We start from the raw sequence: 23,315 nt of genomic DNA on the forward strand, positions 1-23,315 counted from the left end.
CATAGTTACATGGGCTGAAAAGAGACATATGTCCATCACGTTCAGCCTTTCTCACATGTGTTTTTTTGCTTGAGTTCAAAACGCTTTCCAATTTTACAACAAATTGGAAAAAAAATTCCTTCTCGTCCACTGAATGGCAGTCAGATCTCTCATTGGATCAATATGCTGTTACTCCACATATTAAAATGATATCCCAGAATAGTATACTTGTTATGGAAATTTATATACTTAAAAAAGTTTTTGGGGGTGAGAGAGGATATGGTGTAACCATAAAGCGCCACATAACCAGTGAGCTAGAAATGGTCCAATCTTACTAAAGAACATTGTCTAGTGGAAGTCACTTGATCAGCACCACAAATAGAAATAAATATAAACTTGCTAGCTCACTCCCCCAAGATGGTCTTCAGCCAAAACTCATCATGGTCCACCAAGCATTATCCTGGACCTGTACGTGTACAGAAAATATTTAATATTCAGAGCTATTCTAAGGGTCAACAGCCCCTTGGACGGCGGCCGGGGCCACAAAAGATAATGGCGGGTACCCGGTCGCAGGGGTCCACAGGGCGGAGTGATGGGCCCGGTCGCAGCTGCGACCCCTGCGACTGCAGTATTTACGCCAGTGAATGTGTCCGAACCAATTAGTGCCCTATCGTGCCTTCGAGGGCACCCCCTAAAAACAATCTAAAGCTCCAAACTACCTCCCACGTTCCCACAGAGGGACTTCCAAACAGAAAAAAGAAGCCCTACTCCCAACACCCTCAGCAACACCAATAGCAAATAATAAAAAAATAAAAATATATAAATAAAATAATGATAATTCTTAGCGAAGTTGATTATCTGGATGCATCAAAAAGGTACCTAAACGGCCCAAAAAGGACACCAAGTGGAAGGTGACAACCAGGGGCACGCAAAGATGCCACACAAGCGACAACTTCGGCATAATACACCTGCCCTTCCCATGACGCCTACACGCGTGGTCGGCGTGAGGGAGACGGCCGCTCCCCCGCTGACATCTACGGCTGAGAAGCGGAGACCAGCCCCTCGTTCCCCCCCCTATGGACCGGTGGGGGTTATCCCGGTCCACCCTCGGGAGACCCTGGTACAACCCGGCAAGAATGCCGCGGCAACACAGGGGCCTGCAACAAGCGGCGGCACTGCACCCAAAATGGCGGAGGCAGCATGCTCCTCCAGCACTCACAGAGAGCAGCCAGAAGTTGAGCACAGACTGGACAAGGCCTTCCAAAACTTCTGGGACAAACTGGAGGCTCTTATGTTCCCGGCGAACCCAGCGACTGTACCTGAAACCCGGCCACACGCTCACCCAAGCAGGGTCACACAGAAGAAGGCACAGACACCTCAAACACTGAGCCGCCCAAAAGGCCGAAAGCAGCGGGGCAATCCAAGGCAGCAGGGGACCGGAGATCAGTTGGGCGGCAACAGGAGCATACCGACGGCCCATGGGAACCAGCGGGTAAAAGTGCGGACGCACATCGGCCCGCTCTCAAGCCAGCCTGATAACGAAGGCCCAACAAAAAGAGGCCAGACCCACATGAGACTATGGCAAATACGTGCCTGCAGCCTCCCATTGCAGGGCATCGGTTAAACAACCCACAAGGACACTCTGCAAGCATGCAACACCTGCGGTAATCACACCATCTGGAGTCCTCCTGGCAATCTCAGGCAATTTAAAGTTTGATCTTCTCCAGAACACTAAGTATATACAATTGGACTAGATTACCAATAACACCCTGTTTAATGCATTGCTTTCGTTACCTTGTTTGCCATTGAGCCCAAACAATACCCTGTAAGCTTGTGCCACTATCACATTTTCACTAATAATGCAATAACATCTCAGGTAATCACCCTGCCTGCACTAAAAAGGTCTTTAGCCTATTCATGCACAAACCATGCCCTTTTCATCTGCCAGATCTGCTTAGCATGCACTATAATCGTGGCACTATGCATTCCTCTATACAAGAATATGTTCTTTTATAAACTGCTTAACATGTAGGATAAATGTTGATCTATATGCAGCAGTGAGTTGTCAGACTAGCCTGTATAGTCGTGTCTATAGTTATAATTTTAGTTGAACATAGCCTGTAAACTTTCAGACATACCTATCTCAATAATCAGTGTGTGTCACAAACTCTTAGACCACAGCATGCAATAATCTGACGCACATACCCTAGCAACAAGTATTACTACCCTGTTATTTCTCACAAACACAAAATGTGCTGTTTATTCCTGCCATGACAAAGTTTTCCATTGAAATGCCTGTACACGCTGTTGTGGCGCTACAGTTCTCTATGTTATGTAATCATATGCACAAGAAAAATAAAGAATTACAAAAAAAAAAAAAAGACTAGATAAGCCACCTCGCTAAGATTTACGATTTATCATTATTTTATTTATATATTTTTCTTTTTTGTTTATTATTTGCTATTGGTCAGAGGCGGCTCTAGACTTTATGAGGCCTTAGGCGAAACACAAACATGAGGCCCCACTAACAAAAAAAGTGTCACATATACACATTGATGCACTGTCTACCTGTGTATGTGCCTGAGAGTGTGTCTGACAGAGAGTATCCTTGTGTGTGCGAATGTATGTCTCTGTGAGCATGTTTGCATTTTTGTCTGAGACCCTATGTGTATGGGGTAGCTGATGGTGAGAGGGAGCGGGGGGTGTGATGGTGAGAGGGAGCGGGGGGTGATGGTGAAAGGGAGCAGGGGGGTGATGGTGAAAGGGAGCAGGGGGGTGATGGTGAAAGGGAGCAGGGGGGTGATGGTGAAAGGGAGCGGGGGGTGATGGTAATGTGAGAGGGAGCGGGGGGTGATGGTAATGTGAGAGGGAGTAATGTGAGAGTGAGAGGGGGTAATGCGAGAGTGAGAGGGGGTAATGCGAGAGTGAGAGGGGGTAATGCGAGAGTGAGTGGGGGTAATGCGAGAGTGAGTGGGGGTAATGCGAGAGTGAGAGGGGGTAATGCGAGAGTGGGGGGTAATGCGAGAGTGGGGGGCTAATGTGAGAGTGGGGGGCTAATGTGAGAGTGGGGGGCTAATGTGAGAGTGGGGGGGCTAATGTGAGAGTGGGGGGTAATGTGAGAGTGGGGGGGTAATGTGAGAGTGGGGGGGTAATGTGAGTGGGGGAGACTGAGGGTGGTGACGGAGGGTTATGCTGAGGGTGGTGATGATGAGGGTGGTGGGGGGCAATGCTGAGGGTGGTGAGGGGCGATGCGGAGGGTGGTGAGGGGCGATGCTGAGGGTGGTGAGGGGCGATGCTGAGGGTGGTGAGGGGCGATGCTGAGGGTGGTGAGGGGCGATGCTGAGGGTGGTGATGCTGAGGGTGGTGGGGGGTGAGGCTGAGGGGGGTGAGGGGGGTGATGTTGAGGGTGGTGGTGGGTGGTGAGGGGTGATGCTGAGGGTGGTGGGAGGTGAGGCTGAGGGTGGCGGGGGTTTATGGGGGATGGTGAGGCTGAGGGTGGTGGGGGTGAGGGTGAAGGGGTAATGGTGAGGGTGGTGGGGGTGAGGCTGAGGGTGGGGAGGGGTGATGGTGGTGGGGGTGAAGCTGAGGGTGGTGGGGGGTCATGGTGGTGAGGCTGAGGGTGGTGATGGTGGGTGATGGTGAGGGTGGTGGGGGGTGATGGTGAGGGTGGGGAGGGGTGATGGGGGTGAGGCTGAGGGCGGTGGGGGTGATGGGGGTGGGGGTGAATCTGAGGGTGATGGTGGTGGGGAGTGAGGCTGAGGGTGGTGGGGGGTGATGGTGGTGGTGAGGCTGAGGATGGTGGGGGGTGATGGTGGTAGGGGGTGAAGCTGAGGGTGGTGGGGGGTGATGGTGGTGGTGGGGGTGAGGCTGAGGGTGGTGGGGGTGATGGTGGTGGGGGGTGAGGCTGAGGGTGGTGGGGGTGATGGTGGTGGGGAGTGAGGCTGAGGGTGGTGATGGTGGTGGTGGGTGGTGAGGCTGAGGGTGGTTGGGGGTGATGGTGGTGGGGGTGAGGCTGAGGGTGGTGGGGTGATGGTGGTGGGGGTGAGGCTGAGGGTGGTGGGGGTGATGGTGGTGGGGGGTGAAGCTGAGGGTGGTGGGGGTGATGGTGGTGGTGGGGGGTGAGGCTGAGGGTGGTGGGGGTGATGGTGGTGGGGGGTGAAGCTGAGGGTGGTGGGGGTGATGGTGGTGGTGGGGGGTGAGCCTGAGGGTGGTGGGGGTGATGGTGAGGGTGGGGAGGGGTGGTGGGGGTGAGGCTGAGGGTGGTGGGGGTGATGGTGGTGGGGGGTGATGGTGGTAGTGGGGGTGAGCCTGAGGGGGGTGGGGGGTGATGGGGAGGGAGAGCCTACCTTTCCCTGGTGGTCCAGTGGGCTCCCTGGTGGTCCGATGGCCACTGCTCACGGTCTGCAGCTCCTCAGAGCTGCAGACTGTGTAATCTCGCGAGATTTCAGAGCGTTGCCGTGGTAACCCGCGGCAACGCTCTGATTGGCCAATTCTCGCGAATCACATGGTCTGCAGCTCTGCACACTGCGGAGCTGCAGACCAGTGTCTGCGGTGGCTGGCCGGGCAGCCAGGAGGGGCCTCGCACCCGGCGGCATACCGGGCAAGCCGCCGGGCCCCCTCCTGGTGTCAGGTCCTCGGTCAGTGACCGAGGACCTGACACACTCTGCCAACAGGCGGTTTAGGCGGCCGCGAGGCCCCCGCCAGCGCGAGGCCTTAGGCGGCCGCCTAAACCGCCTAATTAGAGAGCCGCCTCTGCTATTGGTGTTGCTGAGGGTTTTGGGAGTAGGGCTTCCTTTTTCTGTTTGGAAGTACCTCTGCGGGAACGTTGGAGGTAGTTTGGAGTTTTAGATTGTTATTAAGTGGTGCCCTCAAAGGCACGATATGGCACTAGCTGGTTAGGACACATTTACCCGTTCTTGGCTCGTTTCCTCCCTACTCACTGCAATATTGGCTATTAGACAGACAGATCTCTCTCTTTGCTTTGCTCTCCCTCTCAACCCACAGCAATTGTCTTAATTCTAAACCTGTACTTTCTTTGTGAACTAGCATTTATTAGGATATTTTGATTATAATATTTTCTCACATCCCTGATTTGGGTTTTTAAGATAATTGATTAAAAGTGATGTTTAATATTATTATTTTATTTAACCCCTTAAGGACACATGACATGTGTGACATGTCATGATTCCCTTTTATTCCAGAAGTTTGGTCCTTAAGGGGTTAAGGGTTACTCTCTTAGAGGGTAGACTACAGAGGGTTTAATATTTTCTTACCTCCTAGTCTCCCCTTAAGTTCCTATATTTTCATTCATTTTCCAGCACATTAACATATTCAAAGTGAAGAGCGCACTCATAGGTGTAAGGTAGTGGCTGAGTGACAGGCAACAGAGGGTTGTAGTCAATGGAGTATATGCGAAGCATGGGCTTGTCACCTCAGGGGTACTTGGACGCATTCGCTTTAATATTTTTATTAGTGATATTGCAGAAGGTCTTGATGGTAAGGTATGTATTTTTGCTTATGATACTAAGATATGTAACAGGGTTGATGTTCTAGGAGGGATAAGCCAAATGGCTAATGATTTAGGTAAACTAGAAAAATGGTCAGAGTTGTGGCAACTGACATTTAATGTGGATAAGTGCAAGATAATGCATCTTGGATGTAAAAACCCAGGGGCAGAGTACAGAATATTTGATAGAGTCCAAACCTCAACATCTGAGGAAAGGGATTTAGGGGTGATTATTTCTGATGACTTAAAGGTAGGCAGACAATGTAATAGAGCAGCAGGAAATGCTAGCAGAATGCTTGTGTGCATTCTCATACACACACTGCACTCATACACAGCATTCTCATACACACACACACTGCATTCATATACACACACTGCACTCATATACACACTGCACTCATATACACACTGCATTCTTAATCTGGATAAGTGCAAGATAATGCATCTTGGATGTAAAAACCCAGGGGCAGAGTACAGAATATTTGATAGAGTCCAGACCTCAACATCTGAGGAAAGGGATTTAGGGGTGATTATTTCTGATGACTTAAAGGTAGGCAGACAATGTAATAGAGCAGCAGGAAATGCTAGCAGAATGCTTGGTTGTATAGGGAGAGGTATTAGCAGTAGAAAGAGGGAAGTGCTCATGCCATTGTACAGAACACTTGATACTTTAGAGAGAATTAGGAGAAGGGCTACTAAACTGGTTCATGGATTGCAGGATAAAACTTACAAGGAAATGTTAAAGGAACTTAACATGTATAGCTTGGAGGAAAGATGAGACAGGGGGATATGAGGATATGATAGAAACATTTAAATACATAAAGGGAATCAACACAGTAAAGGATGAGACTATATTTAACCCCTTAAGACCGGAGGGCGTACTATTACGTCCTATTATAGGCGGCTCTAAACGCCGCTGGGCGTGATAGTACGCCCTCCGGTCTTTCCTTACTTACCCGGTCGCCGGCGGTCCCACGCCGGCGATCGCGGTTGGGGGGGGGGGGGGGGACTCGCGGTTGGGGGGGGGGGGGAGCCCCCCCACGGCAGATCTTCCTCCCAGGGAGCCCCCCCATGGCAGGGATAGCTGGCTTCTGTATTGCCAGCAGGGGGACTGCCTGTAATATCAAATTACTCTAACTGTATTGTGATATTAATATATATATTTATATCAAAAAACATGTAGAACGAAAGAATATATATATCTATATACATAATATATACATATATATCACTATATATATACCTATATATAAATAAAAATATTTGAAAAAAATTACCGTATATATAAGCCGAGTTTTTCAGCACATTTTTTGTGCTGAAAAACCACAACTCGGCTTATACTCGAGTCAATTGTCTGTATTATGGCAATTTGCATTGCCATAATACAGACTGGGGCTATGGGGGCTGCAGAGAGATGTTACTTACCTTTCCTGCAGCTCCTGTCAGCTCTCTCCTCCTCCGCCGGTCCGTTCAGCTCTTCTGTCAGCTCACAGTGTAAATTTTGCGAGAGCCGCGGCTCTCACAGGATTTACACTGGGAGCTGACCGAGGTGCTGAACAGACCGGCGGATGAGGAGAGAGCTGACAGGAGCTGCAGGAAAGGTAAGTAACATCTCTCTGCAGCCCCCACAGCCCCCTCCTACACAGTGCCCATCCACTGGACCACCAGGGAAGGAGAGCTAGCAAGCAGGGAGGGGGGACGAAAAAAAATTATATATATTAATAATAATAATAAAAAAAAAAATAATAATAATAAAAAAATGTAATGAAACAAAAAAAATATTAAAATAATAATTAAAAAATAAAAATGCCCACCCCCCACCAAGGCTCTGCATCACACTCTGCATTACACACACACATGCATACACATACACACTGCACTCATACACACACACACACTGCACTCATACACAGCATTCTCATACACACACACTGCATTCATATACACACACTGCATTCTCATACACACACACTGCATTCTCATACACACACACTGCATTCTCATACACACACACTGCATTCATTATATACACACACTGTAAATAAATATTCAATTAATATAATTTTTTAAGGATCTAATTTTATTTAGAAATTTACCAGCAGCTGCTGCATTTCCCACCCTAGTCTTATACTCGAGTCAATAAGTTTTCCCAGTTTTTTGGGGTAAAATTAGGGGCCTCGGCTTATATGGTGTATATATATATATATATATATATATATATATATATATATATATATATATATATATATATATATACATACATATATATACACACACACACATATATATTCACATACGTATATATATATATATATATATATATATATATACACATATATTAATTCTACATATATATTTATGTAATATTTCTACATAATTGGGTATCTTAATTAATTACAATTAGCGGGACCTGCCTGACAACCCATGCCGAAAGTAAAGGGAATTTAATTTGCTAGCACAATATTTAACCCTATAACTTTCCAAGACACCATAAAACCTGTACATGGGGGGTACTGTTCTACTCGGGGGACTTCGCTGAACACAAATATTAGTGTTTCAAAACAGTAAAATGTATTACAACGATGATATCGCCAGTAAAAGTGAAGTTTTTTTGCATTTTTCACGCACAAACAGCACTACTTACACGGACGATATTATTGCTGCGATACGTTTTACTGTTTTGAAACACAAATATTTGTGTTCAGCAAAGTCTCCCGAGTACAACAGTACCCCTCATGTACAGGTTTTATGGTGTTTTCAAAAGTTACAGCGTCAAATATAAGGCTTGTGCTTCATTTTTTTCACATTCAAATTTACCAGATTGGGTACGTTGCCTTTGAGACCCTATGGTAGCCCAGAATGAATATTACCCCTATGATGGCATACCATTTGCAATAGTAGACAACCCAAGGTATTGCAAACGGGGTATGTCCAGTCTTTATAGTAGCCACTTAGTCACAAACACTAGCCAAAATTGGCGTTTTTTGCATTTTTCACACACAAACAAATACTAACGCTAACTTTGGCCAGTGTTTGTGACCAAATGGCTACTAAAAACGACTGGACATACCCCATTTGCAATACCTTGGGTTGTCTACTATTGCAAATGGTATGCCATTATGGGTGTAAATTTCATTCCTGGGCGACTATAAAGTCCCAAAGGCAACGTAACCAATCTGGCGAATTTCAATTTCAAATGTAACATGCTATATTTGACCCCATAACTTCCCAAAACACCATAAAACCTGTACATAGGGGGTACTGTTTTACACGTGAGACTTTGCTGAATACAAATATGTGTATTTTATTGCAATAAAAGCAAACAGTATTATGACGTTGACAGTTAAAATGCCATGTAGAACTAAAAAAATAACATTTCTTATTTTCTCCCATTTTTTTCATATTAAATTATGTTTCATAGCTAAATATTTGATATTAAATGAAAGCCCTGTTTCCCCTGAATAAAATGATATATAATAAGGGGGGGTGCATTTAATATGAAAGAGGTGAATTACGGTTGGACAGACATATAGCGCAAATGCCAGGTTTTGTTTACATTTTGTTTCGTTCACAACGTGTACATTTGGCTCCGTCATTAAGGGGTTAAAAGAAGAAAAACTACAGCAACAAGAGGACATAGTCTTAAATAAGAGGGGAAAAGGTTTAAAAATAATATCATGAAGTATTACTTTACTGAGAGGGTAGTGGATGCATGGAATAGCCTTACAGCTGAAGTGGTAGAGGTTAACACAGTAAAGGGGTTTAAGCAAGCGTGGGGTAGGCATTAGGCTATCCTAACTATAAGATAAGGCCAGGGACTAATGAAAGTATTTAGAAAATTGGGCAGACTAGATGGGCTGAATGGTTCTCATCTGCCGTCACATTCTATGTTTCTATAGGACTTCAAAATAAACAAGATAACTTCATTTTTTACAATTCACTAATTTCAGTCCCATTACCAAACTTTCATTAATACGTGGAGGTAGTTGGACTGAAACGCTGATTATATGCAAATGTACGTCTCCTTAAAATAATGCTGCTCTTTTGTTTATTTTGAAGCCTTATGAGTGATTTGCAGGGCAATTTCCAGCAGGCATGTCTCTAGCAATATCCTCAAAACCAAAACCCTTAAATGTTCCGTATTTGGTCATTTAATATTCTGTGAGATACTACAGAACACTAAAGCAAAAAGGTTCAGATCAGTGAATTGCATTGCCATATTAGCAGATTCAGGAGGTGTCGGGAGGTAGAATGGCATTAACAAAGTTGTCCAGCTACTTTGGCTAGTCAGAAGAGTTTTGTTCAGCTTGAGTTTTAATTCACACATCAAAGTCAGTATAGAACTTATATGTTGGTAACCTTCCATTTGCGGATTTTGTATTGTAATATGAATTTTGATTAGGAATCATATTAATTCTTACAACATATCTTGTAACATATGTGAGGCAATCTCTCTGCATGTGACAATGACTTTAACACTATTTCCTGTTAGGCCTGCCTGACTCATCTGGTTTTCATACAAATAGGAAACACACTAGGGCATGTGCCAGGGATAGGTTAGAGTATACACAAATGGATTGCATTAGGGACAAGTCTTATCGTGGAGATGGGCAGATTTCAGTAGCTATATTCACATCTTTAAAGGGATTCTCCTCTATATGGACATTGTCAAATTACAACTGGAACTAAAACTATGTAATGCAAATATGTACTTATTTATTTTTATAAACATTAACATTTATGTACTAAAGACAACAGGTGTAAGCGGTCAGAGAGGCTGTTAAAATTAGATGTACTGATTCTCTATCTCTCGGTCTTCATCACAATGGGACAGAGGATCCAGACACAAATCTTAATTGCTGTAAGTGGAACCCAGTTTTAATGTTATAGATTGGAGTAGGGTGGGTACATTTTCCAGGCACTAAGCTCTGATTTGTGTGGTCAATGTATCACAATGCACATGATTAAAATGTACCTACACCCTGTTCCAAATTATTATGCAAATTCTATTTAAGTGTCACAAAGATTAAATATTTTGTTTTTCAGTTTAACTCATGGATGGCATTGTGTCTCAGGGCTCTTTTGATCACTGAAAACAATCTCAGACACCTGTGATAATTGGATTGCCAGGTGAGCCCAATTTATGGAAAAACTACTAAAGGAGGGTGTTCCACATTATTAAGCAGAGCACCATTTTCATGCAATATGGGGAAGAAAAAGGATCTCTCTGCTGCCGAAAAGAGTGAAATAGTTCAATGCCTTGGACGAGGTATGAAAACATTCGATATTTCAGCATCGGATCAAGAGAGCAGCTGCTAAAATACCATTACATAGCAGCAAACAGATATTTGAAGCTGCTGGTGACTCTGGAGTCCCACGGACATCAAGATGTAGAGTCCTCCAGAGTCTTGCAACTGTGCATAAACCTTCTATTTGTCCACCACTAACCAATGCTTACAAGCAGAAACGGCTGCATTGGGCAGAAAAATACATGAAGGCTAATTTTCAAACAGTCCTGTTCACTGATGAGTGCCGTGCAACCCTGGATAGTCCAGATGGATGGAGTAGTGGACGGTTGGTGGACGGCCACCCTGTTCCAACAAGGCTGCAACGTCAGCAAGGCGGTGGTGGAGTCGTGTATTGGGCCGGAATCATGGGAAGAGAGCTGGTTGGCCCCTTTAGGGTCCCCGAAGGTGTAAAGATGACCTCTGCAAAGTATGTGGAGTTTCTGACTGACCACTTTCTTCCCTGGTACAGAAGAACTATGCTTTCCGTAATAAAATCATCTTCATGCATGACAATGCACCATCTCATGCTTCAAAGAATACCTCTGTATCAATGGCTGCTATGGGGATAAAAGGAGAGAAAGTCATGGTGTGGCCTCCATCCTTCCCTGACCTCAATCCTATTGAAAACCTTTGGAGCATCCTCAAGCAAAAGATCTATGAGGGTGGGAGGCAGTTTACATCCAAACAGCAGCTTAGAAAGACGAATGAATGAATAGAAATGTCAGACGAACAAACAAACACTGAATACCGGCTCACAGCTCCCTGCCACTTCCTAAGCCCCCCATAATAGCATAAGGGAGATTCAAACCTCCCAAATGCCCCTACTCGCTATACCGCGAGTAGAGGCATGTATTCTAAACAGTGAGCAGCCTGTGGCTGCTAACTGTTAAAAATAAAAATAAACAATCCCCTAGTACCCCTCTCCAGAGCCGCCACCAGTGCAGTGCGAGTGGTGGCTATTAAACTGAAGGGGGGACCTTAAACTGAAGGGACACTTATTGTCCTACCCCCCGGCTCCCACCCCAGCGGGCCCTAAATGAGAATGTGGGGAACCTATTTGCCCCCCCCCCCGAGCAGAGGGTGGTGGCTATATTGACCTATTGTCCTCCCCCCGGCCTCCACCCCTGAGCGGCGGGTGGGGGCCATAAAAACAATGCCCTTAGTCACCCCCCCATCCAAAAAAAAAATGAATAGTCCCCTACCTACTCCCCTCACACTAAAAATAGTGAGGGGGGATAAAATAACTAAGGACCTGTAAAAAATACAAATAAAACTTACCATTTGAGGTCTTCTTTTTTCTAAAATCAGATGAAAAAGAAAAAACATGATGCTAAAAAAAATAATCAGTCTTCACCCATGGAGGCACGGCGCAGATTGAGCTCCGCAGGGCGGGGTGGGGAAATGCTTATAAAGCCTTCCCACTCCCTGCAATTTGACTCAGAGCACTCTGATTGGTTGGACTCCAAGCCAACCCGCTGCTCAGGGGTGAGGGCCGGGGCGGAGGACAATACGTCCTCCCCCTCCCCCCTTATTGTTATTTATGACCCCCACCTGCTGCTCGGTGGGGGGGGGGGGGGGGGGGAGGACAATAGGTTCCCCCCACATTCTCATTTAGGGCCCCCACCCGCCGCACAGGGGTGGGGGCCAGGAGGACAATAGGTCCCCCCCACATTCTCATTTAGGGCCCCCACCCGCCACTCAGGGGTGGGGGCCAGGGAGGGCTCTAGGTCCCCCCTTCAGTTTAATAGCCCCCACTCACACGGCATGGATGGGGGCTAAGGAGGGGGGTACTAGGGAGGTTTTTTTTTTTTTTTTTTTTTTTACAGTTAGCAGCCACAAGCTGCTCACTCTTTAATAGACATGCCCCTACTCGGGTTATAGCGAGTAGGGGCAGAATTTACTAATACTAAGTAATCTTTACTTAGTATTAGTAAATTTGTCTGAAAGACCAATTTAGGTCTTTCAGCTTTTTGGTAGATAATACCATGGAAATTAGGGAGTTATCTACTTAGCGGCGGCAAGATGCAGTCACGGCACTAATAGGATCGGAGTTTCATTCATTCGAATGAAATTCCGATACGAACAAAGTCCAGAATTGCATCCTAACAGGAATGGAGAAACTGTTCTCATTCTGTTAGGACGCAATTCGGTAGTTTCGCCGGCGTCCTGTCTAAGTGACAGAACGTTTGGGAATACTGATAGGAAGCATCACGGGAAATACGGAGGAAAGCTAAGAATTGTGAGAAAATTTCACTGAACACCGGAAATGAAGCACACTTTGCTCCTCCGCTGGTCAGAGATGGTCTTATGTTTCAAAGAAAACTAGAGCAGACAGGAAGAAATGAAGAACAGATGATGACAGAGGGAGAGAAGAGGAATCAATTAAAGAAAGGTAAGTTCGGCATGATAGTGACGCTTTAAATAAATCTGCCTTCTCTCAGCATCTCTGTATTATTATCAGGCTAGATTCCACCCCTTACTGCAGTGGCGGATCCAGAGCCTGATCTCGGGAGGGGCACTTGTAGATTATTTAAATAAATAATCCAGACACAATAACCACTACAGCTCAGTGTAGTGGTTATAGTGCCAATAATGCCAAGACCCCCTCCCGGAGTAAGTAGTCAAACTGTTTAAGAACTGTTTGACAACTTACCTGAGGTCCTCTGGGAAATGGGGCTGTAGTAGGGCAGAGGAGCAGTGGTATGTGTGAGTGGTGCAATGTGTGAGGGGTGCAGTGTGTGTGTGTGTGAGGGGGACAGTGTATTAGCAGTGTGTGTGTGTGTGAAGGTTGCAGTGTGTACGTGAGGGCGGCAGTATATGTCAGGGGTGCAGTGTGTGTGTGGGTCAGTATGGGTGTGTGACAGTTACAGTGTGTGTGTGGGGCAATGTATGTGTGTGGGGGCAGTGTGTTTATGGGGGGCAGTGTGTGTATGTGGGGGCAATGTGTGTATGTGGGGGAAATGTGTTTATGGTGGGCAGGGGCAATGTGTGTGTGTGTGTATGGGGGGCAGGGGCAATGTGTGTGTGTGTGTATGGGGGCAGGGGCAATGTGTGTGTGTATGGGGGGCAGGGGCAATGTGTGTGTGTGTATGGGGGGCAGGGGTAATGTGTGTGTGTGTGTGTGTGTGTGTGTATGGGGGGCAGGGGCAATGTATGTGTGTGTATGGGGGGCAGGGGTAATGTGTGTGTGTATATGGGGGCAGGGGCAATGTGTGTGTGTGTGTATGGGGGGCAGGGGCAATGTGTGTGTGTGTGTGTGTGTATGGGGGCAGGGGCAATGTGTGTGTGTGTGTGTGTGTATGGGGGCAGGGGCAATGTGTGTGTGTGTGTGTATGGGGGGAAGGGGCAATGTGTGTGTGTATGGGGGCAGGGGCAATGTGTGTGTGTGTGTATGGGGGGCAGGGGCAATGTGTGTGTAGAAGAAGGATAGGGGGAGGGGGGGCTTTTTTTTGGTTTAATGTGTGTGTGTGGTTTTTTTTTACATTTAATAATTAAAATTAATATAGAATTTATGTCCCCCCTGACTTCTTACCTTTACTGGGAGGATTCCCTGGTGGTCCCAGTGGGGATTCCCTGGTGGTCCCAGTGGTAGGAGTGAACTCTAGCCCGCGCTCCAGGGCTAGAGTTCACTCTCGCGAGATTTGGAGCGTTGCCGTGGTTACCGCGGCAACGCTCCAAATCTCGCGAGAGGAGGACCCGGAGGAGCTGCTGGTAACAGCTCCCGGGTCCTCTCTCCCTCCCCTGCCGGTCGGCTGTCAGTAATGTGCCTGCGCACCGGGGAGGGAGATCACTGATCACTGATCTCCCTCCCGGTCTGCAGGCACAATGCAGGGCTGGCACTTGGGCAATGTCAGCCCTGCATTAGCCGGCAGGGGAGAATCTCGGGGGGGGGGCAATTGCCCCGTTGCCCCCCCCCCCCCCCGCCCCCTGGATCCGCCACTGCCTTACTGATCGCAGCACAGTGATGAATGCAAGTGTACTGGGTAAACAAATTACTTTTAGTGACAGCTCTTCCCATTAATGAGTACATTTCTGTCACAGCAAATCAGTACTTGTTGGAGACAAAAAAGAAGGGTTGTCTGTTATATGGTCAATATGGTGCAGTTGTGACATGACATTAAATGTATTCCCTCATTACATACACCATTAAAGATTATAATGGCTGCACGAAAAGTATTAAAGTTCCTTGTATAAGCTGCAAAAACAACTTACGTTGCTATTACCTTTCAACACGATAGAATTTGAATTGATATTCAACCATTGTATCCTGGTTGTGTAGTTGCAATTAGAGAAGGTTAGAAAATGTATTTGAAAACAATATCTGCATTAGTTATTAACCTAGTTACCTGTTACTTGTTTGTCTGGAAGAGAGGGGATAGGTATGGCTAATCCGAATTTTACCAGGAGACGCTCATACAACCAGTCAAAATGTTTGTATCTGTGGTTAACTGAACGGTTAGTGTTCTGGATAATAGAAAGGGAATAAAATATTATCAAGAGAGAAAAAAAAAAAAAAACATTGCAACATTACAAAGGGCATTCTTCAGCAATCTTCTATATAATTCCATGCATACTTACATATATGTAATATGGAACAAATGTGTATATATAGTGGCGCTTATCAATTATATAGTGGAAAAAATTACCAATCAGCAGCTGTGGCACTCTGTGGGAACTCCCAAAAGTGTCCAACTTACATATACATAGAAACAAATACCGCACTGTTTAGGTGATGGACATGTATATATATATATATATATATATATATATATATATCTGGCTACAGTTATATAATATTTGTAATTAACACAAAGAAATAGTGGGTACAAAATTGGAGACATGCTACTGACAAGAGTTACAGTATTTGTGATATATGTTAAAGCACGTTATAGAGAGAAAGTAGGATGCTCCTTATAAAACTATGGCAGATGACAGTAGTGGGATATTAGATTTATAAACTGACACAAATTGATATTGTAGAAGAGAAGCACTATTAGTTAATAATGCACACTGTTCGTTTAGTCATCTTACTTACAGTTGTTGTGAGTTGATACTCGATATAACTCTTTAGACCATACATTTTAGTCCCTTTTCGTGGATCTGCTACAATGCAGTCAAAAGTAGCACTTGGATACATCCACATAGGGCCATAATCTCCAATCTGTAGGTCATAGCAATACAGCCATGTTAATAAGAGTAAAAGTAAATTTTTTAAAGGTATAATTTTAAATCTTGTAATATTATTTTACACCTGATTTCTTTATATAGAAACCTAGTTTAAAATGTATTCCTCCATACCGGTTTGCAATTATCATTTTGACAGAATACTGACATGGCGTAGGAGCTTGAAAGAGTAAGAAATTAAAATGAATCTTATAGAAAATTCACTAGTTACTCATGGAAATAAAAATCATAGGGAAATATATACCGTTTAATGAGAAACTACACACAAAAATACAATCTGATTTCCATTTTTATGTTATCGAGAAACATGGATGATATCACAATAAGTAGTAAATAGTTAACATTCAATTTAAAAAATATGGAAATTTTGGTTATGTATTGTGTAAGGCATTTAAAGCGTCCTTTGTCCTGCAAATATGACATAGCAGCATTTAAAAAAAAAAGTTTTAATTTTTTTTTATTTTTGTTGTGCACAGATTTACAAGGCAGCATAGCAGTTTTGGTGTATAGAACATGCCCCTGCAGCCTCACTGCTCAATCCTCTGCCATTTAGGAGTTAAATCCCTTTGTTTATGAACCCTAATCACACCTCCCTGCATGTGACTTGCACAGCCTTCCATAAACACTTCCTGTAAAGAGAGCCCTATTTAGGCTTTCTTTATTGCAAGTTCTGTTTAATTAAGATTTTCTTATCCCCTGCTATGATAATAGCTTGCTAGACCCTGCAAGAGCCTCCTGTGTGTGATTAAAGTTCAATTTAGAGATTGAAATACAATTATTTAAGGTAAATTACGTCTGTTTGGAAGTGAAACCAGTTTTTTTTTTTTAATGCAGGCTCTGTCAATCATAGCCAGGGGAGGTGTGGCTAGGGCTGCATAAACAGAAACAAAGTGATTTAACTCCTAAATGACAGCGAATTGAGCTGTGAAATTGCAGGGGAATGATCTATACACTAAAACTGCTTTATTTAGCTAAAGGAATTTAGGTGACTACAGTGTTCCTTGACATGCTCACAGAGTACTTTAACTAAAGACAATGTTGCTTAACTGAGGGCATATGCAGGCAGGGCCAGTGTGACTAGATACCAGGTAGACCTTACACCAGGACAGAATAGCTGGGCAGTAAATTATAGTAATGGTAAAAGTTACTCCCTGGGGAATAAAAGAAAAAAAATATCAGAAAGATTATTAACCACTGGGAATAGAGATTTATGAGGCATTATGATAAGCTGATTATGCATTGCGACAGCTGAAACAGGGTTTCAGGCAGGGTTTCAGGCATTATGATAAGCTGATTATGCATTGCGACAGCTGAAACAGGGTTTCAGGCATGTGTACAAAGTCCCACAATGGCATTGGCAGCGACTTCTAAACGGGCTCTCACTGCTTGTGTCGGAAGCCTTCTTCTCCTTATCTCTGGGCTGCACGCCTGAGGTAGCTTCGGTTAGTGGGGGTGCTTTAGGCTGCGTAGGGGACAGATGGGCTTCTCCTTCTTGCGGGTTCCCGACCCAGAATGGTGTCTGCCTTCCAGGGCAGGAGCTTGGATCACTGGATCTGCAGGCAGAGCGGTGTTAGGAGTTTGTTTTCCGATGCCTTTCCAAAAGGCCTGACACACCATGTTGAATCTGGCCTTGAAGTTTGGTCTCCAGGCTTGGATCGCTGGGCTTGCTGAGTGGGTCGTGCATTCAGACTCGGCGGCCATCCTAGATGCGCCCTGAGGCAGTCGGTTTGTTGGGAGATGCCCCTCTTGTAGGTGAGGCCTCCCCAGTGGAGGAGGTATCCCCCGCCGGTCCAGCGGGAAGGAGGGGTGAGGGCCAGCAGAAGGTTTGTCGTGTGAAGAGAGCCCCATGTCGGGAGATCAGCTGCCTCTCCCAGGCATAAGGTCACCGCGCATGCTAGGCCTCATAGCCGGATGGCTCGGCTTTCCAGTTTGTCGGCACAATTCTGGGGTCGCTTTGCTTCCACTCTTTACAGGTCAGTCCTCCGTGCTTGGGTTGCTGTAACGAGCGTGGGTTTAAGTAGCTTTAGCTTTTATTGTGCTGGATCGTGTCGGAGCTAAGGGACAACACATCTGGCCATCTTAGCGGCCAGGCCCCGCCCCCGACATAGCAGCATTTTACAGCTAAAACTTTATCAATGTATTTAGAAGGCCAGATCATTTAAAGTATATTTAAAATTTCTAAATATTTGTAGTTTAATTCAGCCATGAAAAGAGCCCTTCTACCAGTCCACTGTAAGATGGCAAACCGGTTTAGTAAAGTTTGACAACTTACATGGTTTCTGCCAGCTCCTGATCTGTATCTACTACATCCACAGAATCCAAACCAAGAAGGCCAAGTGTCAGAACTGCAATCCTTGACTGAGAGACAACAGAGCATTATCAAGTAATGAAAACAGTTCTGCATTGTCCTGCATTGCTCTAAAGAGCAATAATCCACTCTCTCCTGCTAAAAAAGAAAAGATGCAGCAGATGTAGCACTGATACCTGGCAGCACCCAGATAACTTGTCAAACCATACACACTCCCTTGACAAAGGCTTCTAGACAAAATGTTGGAGGGTTTCAATTTATTTTGTGGCCTTGGATATCTCCCTCTTCTCTTACTTTTCTTAACATATTTCTTTCACTTCTGTCATTTATTTGGTAGTTACACTTTAGATTGTTAATTCTGATTGTGTTATATTGTTTGTTTTAGTGTTTATACACATTTTTGTTTTTTTATGTTTCCTGCTTTGGAAGCATGTTTTTTTTTCTGTTAGAAGCATATCTTGTATAGCGATCAGTTACCCTGAGGGGGCGATATACGTATGATATGTTTTTGTAGACATTTGCTATGGATGTTTTGTAGATTCTAAATATGTATTGAAAATACAATAAAATTGTTTCAGATTTCTTTTGGTTATACTCCTTTTTGAGTTAATAGTTACTCTGTTGTTGGACTCTGTGGGAATAGAGTTATTTAGAGAGCACCCAGTCATTTGAATACATTGTGTATTAGACTTTATATTACAAAAGTCCATTACTTTTTCACTAGTTTGCCCTCCTATCTAATCATTTCTCTAAAACCATACAAACTTGCGAGGCTGCAGTGATTATGATGCACAATGTTTCTTTAAAGGAACACCCCAGGCACCCAGACCACTTCTGCCCATTGGAGTGGTCGGTGTGCCAACTCCCACCACCCTTACCCCTGCAAGGTAATTCTTGCAGTTTTTATAAACTGCAAGAATTACCTTGCAGGGTTAAGTCTTCCTCTAGTGTCTGTCTATCAGACAGTCACTAGAGAGACATCCGTGTTCTTAGTACACAAAAGGTGTTTTAAACGTCGCTGGACGTCCTCACGCAATGCATGATGACGTCCAGCATCACCGGAATCCCCATAGGAATTCTAATGACTAATGCACGCGCGGCCATTGCCGTGCATGCGCATTAAGTCTCCCCCTCCAGCTGACGGCGGGGGAGGAGCCTGACCCAGTGCCGAGGGACGTCGGCACTGGATTCAGGTACGTCACTAAAGGGGTTTTAACCCCTTCAGCAACATGGGATGGAGGGTGGGAGGGAGAAGGGCACTGCAGGGTTCTGCAGTGCCAGGAAAACTGACATGTTTTCCTGGCACTGGAGAGTCCCTTTAATGTTATTTGTATTGATAAAAGCATATGTTATGTTACAAAGTAACATAGCAATCTTAGTTGAAAAAGGGATTAGGTCCATCCAGTTCAACCTTTATGCCTTGTAAAATATTATGGAAGATAAAAAAAGTTATACATTTTTTAACAAATTTCCATTACATGCTATTAAAATGCTGATTTACTTAATAAATTGCCTCACATAAAACATATTTCACTTATCAGTAAAACACAGGAATCAGATTAAAAAATACACAAAAAAACTTACGATAATTGGAATTTTCTCTTTGGTTTTCACTAGCTGTTTAGCCATGAGAAACTGGTCAACTCCAGATTTAGCAAATCCAGGAAATCTATTAAGAGCACATACAATTACAAATATTTATCTAGTGCCAACGTATTCTGCTGCTATGTAATATAATATAGTATTGTATCTTTACCTTTTGCAGATATAACCTAAACCTGTTGTACAGCTTATAAACTCAGTAATTCAACTAAATAAAACCTTTGCAATCTCAACACGTTGCTGCGTGCTTGGTTCCAATAAATGTGCCTTGCTGAGCTTTGGAGTGACCAGACCTTTCTTTTTCCTGGAATCAACACTATGTGTGGAATGTGCTAGTCCCGCGTCTGATTGCATCCAATTATTATTTTTGCAGTTTCTCAAATACTGTTGATATATAAGCAATGGCCAAATCAAATTGATTTACTTACCAATGAGATACTCAATGACACTTAAAGTGGCACTGTCATGCCGAACTTACCTTTCTTTAATCAATTCCTCTTCTCCTCTCCCTCTGTCAGGATCTGTTCTTCATTTCTTCCTGTCTGCTCTAGTTTTCTTTAAAACATAAGACAAAGTAGGGACTACTTGTCTTATGGAGATTTCCGACGCCTGACCATCTCTGACCAGCGGAGGAGCAAAGTGTGCTTCATTTCCGGTGGTCAGAGGAATTTTCCCACAATTCTCACCTTTCCTCCGTGTTTCCGCGAAGGCTCCTTTCACTTTTCCCAAATGTCCTGTCATTTAGACAGAACGCCGGCGAAACTACCGAATTGCGTCCTAACAGAATGAGAACAGTTTCTCAATTCGTGTTAGGACGCAATTCGGGACTTTGCTAAGATCGGAATTTCGTTAGAATGAATGAAACTCTGATCTTATTCGTGCCGCGGCTGCTTCTTGCAGCCCCTTAGTAGATAACTCCCCAATTCCCACGGTATTGTGGAGCTATCTACCAAAAGGCTGAAAGACCTAAATTGGTCTTTCAGACAAATTTACTAATCCTAAGTAAAGATTACTTAGTATTAGTAAATTCTGCTATACCGCGAGTAGGGGCATGTCTAGTAAACAGTGAGCATCCAGTGGGTGCTCACTGTTAAAAACAAAGAAAAACTATCCCCCCTCCCGTGCGCGAGTGGGGGCTATTAAACTGATGGGGGGACCTATTGTACTCCCCCTGGCACCCACCCCTGAGCGGCGGGTGGGGGCCCTAAATAACAATGAAGGGGGGACCTATTGTCCTCCCCCTGGCACCCACCCCTAAGAGGTGGGTGGGGGCCCTAAATGAGAATGCTCTGATTACCGTAAATGAAGCACACTTTGCTCCTCTGCTGGTCAGAGATGGTAAGGCATAGGAAACCTCCATAAGACAAGTAGTCTCTTTTAAAGAAAACTAGAGCAGACATGAAGAAATGAAGAACAGATCCTGAGAGAGGGAGAGAAGAGGAGTCGATTAAAGGTAAGTTTGGCATGACAGTGCCGCTTTATTTTTTTATTTATTTTTTAAATCCTTAAGGACACATGACATGCATGACATGTCATGATTCCCTTTTATTCTAGAAGTTTGGTCCTTACGGGGTTAAAATATTACATGTACAGCTAGATAGTCTTTCTATAACTACACAACCACTACATTTTATACAAGTGAAAGCTTGAGAGCTCACAGGTCATTTGGCCCATGCTCAGGGATCTTCAGAATCAGGCTGCACAATAGTGGAGTTAGCTGAAGCATTCCTGTGTTAGTCTGGCTCCATCCCTTAATCACAACTCCTTTGTGGCCCACTAGATCTATACCTCTTAATATCAGAAGGCACAAATTCCTTTACTTTATGGGCACTTTAACCCTGTTAAGTAGTATTCAACCCAGGGTAGTTGACCAGAAGGTATTACTTTAATTATTACTGTCACTGTTTTCACATGGTCTATTGGACGTGTTTCAGTAGTCATGCAGGACTTAATAAAAAAATTTTGTAATGCAAGCATGTACTGAAAAACTTAAGTAATCTATATTTGATGCCTATCAGTTTTTCTGCTGAGGTCAATATATAGATTTCGCAGTAGCAGCTTGAACTAAAGAACCATGTTAGAAGTGGCATTGAAGAAAACCAACATAAGCTAGGAAGTAATAAAATGGATACCATTTTTGTTCCTATTGTGGGCACAATTGTCAGACTCAAAAAACTAATCTACTACAATGTTGCTTGCTAAATTTAAACAAAATGTATTGTCAAGAATATTGCGGTATATACAGGATCTATTCAAAATCATCAGTGCATTATTCGAACTGCAGCAAAATAGGGTGCATGTTGCCAACTTCTTAAGTAAGCACCATAAAGAAAATGTAGGCAACATTCCTTCTAGTTTGTAATGTTTCCTTTGGGGTTAAACCTCTTTATTATTTGTGGTTGCCCAACTCAACCCAATACAATTGGAGATTGGCAGTGGAAACGGAAACAGTGGAATTGTTAAAGGTATGTTAATTATCCTTATAATCAAATATATATTCATGAGGTGTGAAAAATGGTCACATGTAGAAAGTCACATCTCTTCATACTGTAAGTGGATGCCTCTATCTTAGCTTCCTGTCAATCCTCTGTCCTTTGCACCTGGCAGTCAGCATACAGACAGGAAGATAAATTTAACTATATTTCTATTTCCCAATAAAAAATCGTAAAGTTGCAAAACCTAGAACATTCATTCCTAGCATATTAATACTTCAGAAGTAACAACTAAGCAGCAAATTGTATTGAAATAAAGGATATACAAAGTAAATACTTAAAGGAACACTATAGTGTCAGGAACACAAACATGTGTTCCTGACCCAATAGTGTTAAAACCACCATTTAGGTGGCTTCCCCCTCCCTTCCTTAGTCCCCTAAGAAAAGGTGAAAACTCACCTTATTTCCAGAGCCGCACAGGTCCGCCGACGCTGGTCCCGACCCCAATCCGCCTCCTTGGTGACCACCTCAGAATTGCAAAATTTAGCCTATCCAATGCTTTTCCATATGGAAAGCATTGGATTGGCTGAAATATTCAAGGAGGCGGGAAAACAGTTTAAGCTAAACAGCATCTCCTCATAGAGATAGATTTAACAATTTAATCAGCACTGCCCCCAAGAAGCACCTCTAGTGGCCATCTGAGGAGTAGCCACTTGGAGGTGTCCCTAGCGGGAGCAATGTAAACACTGCCTTTTCGATGAAAAGGCAGTGTTTGCATTAAAATGTCTAAGCGCAATGATTATACTCACCAGAACAACTACATAAAGTATAGTTGTTCTGGTGACTATAGTGTACCTTAGAAACAGTATGAATCTGTAGCGATTATTCAATGATGAGATAATGAGCTTACCAAGGCAGGCAACCTAATACGTAGTAGAGCCATTAGAGTATTTTAGATAGCCAGCCTTACTAAACAGTGATTCTGAGGGAGTACCATTATAGTTTACCTTATTGAG

General features: G+C 44.1%; 1 protein-coding gene across 2 annotated transcripts in view; it reads right to left on the reverse strand.

The window, feature by feature from the left end:
• Positions 1 to 23,315, reverse strand: part of SNX9 (sorting nexin 9) — a 456,733-nt gene that overhangs the window by 194,205 nt on the left and 239,213 nt on the right. For both annotated transcript variants that reach the window (XM_063443408.1, XM_063443407.1), the window contains 3 exons: positions 19,850 to 19,934; positions 15,809 to 15,934; positions 15,120 to 15,237 (listed from right to left, as the gene is read on the reverse strand). In XM_063443408.1, coding sequence (XP_063299478.1) covers positions 15,120 to 15,237; positions 15,809 to 15,934; positions 19,850 to 19,934 — 329 coding nt within the window. The remainder of the gene's footprint in view (positions 1 to 15,119; positions 15,238 to 15,808; positions 15,935 to 19,849; positions 19,935 to 23,315) is intronic.

The sequence above is a fragment of the Pelobates fuscus genome, chromosome 2 (assembly GCF_036172605.1).
Source record: "Pelobates fuscus isolate aPelFus1 chromosome 2, aPelFus1.pri, whole genome shotgun sequence".
Lineage (NCBI taxonomy): Eukaryota > Metazoa > Chordata > Amphibia > Anura > Pelobatidae > Pelobates > Pelobates fuscus.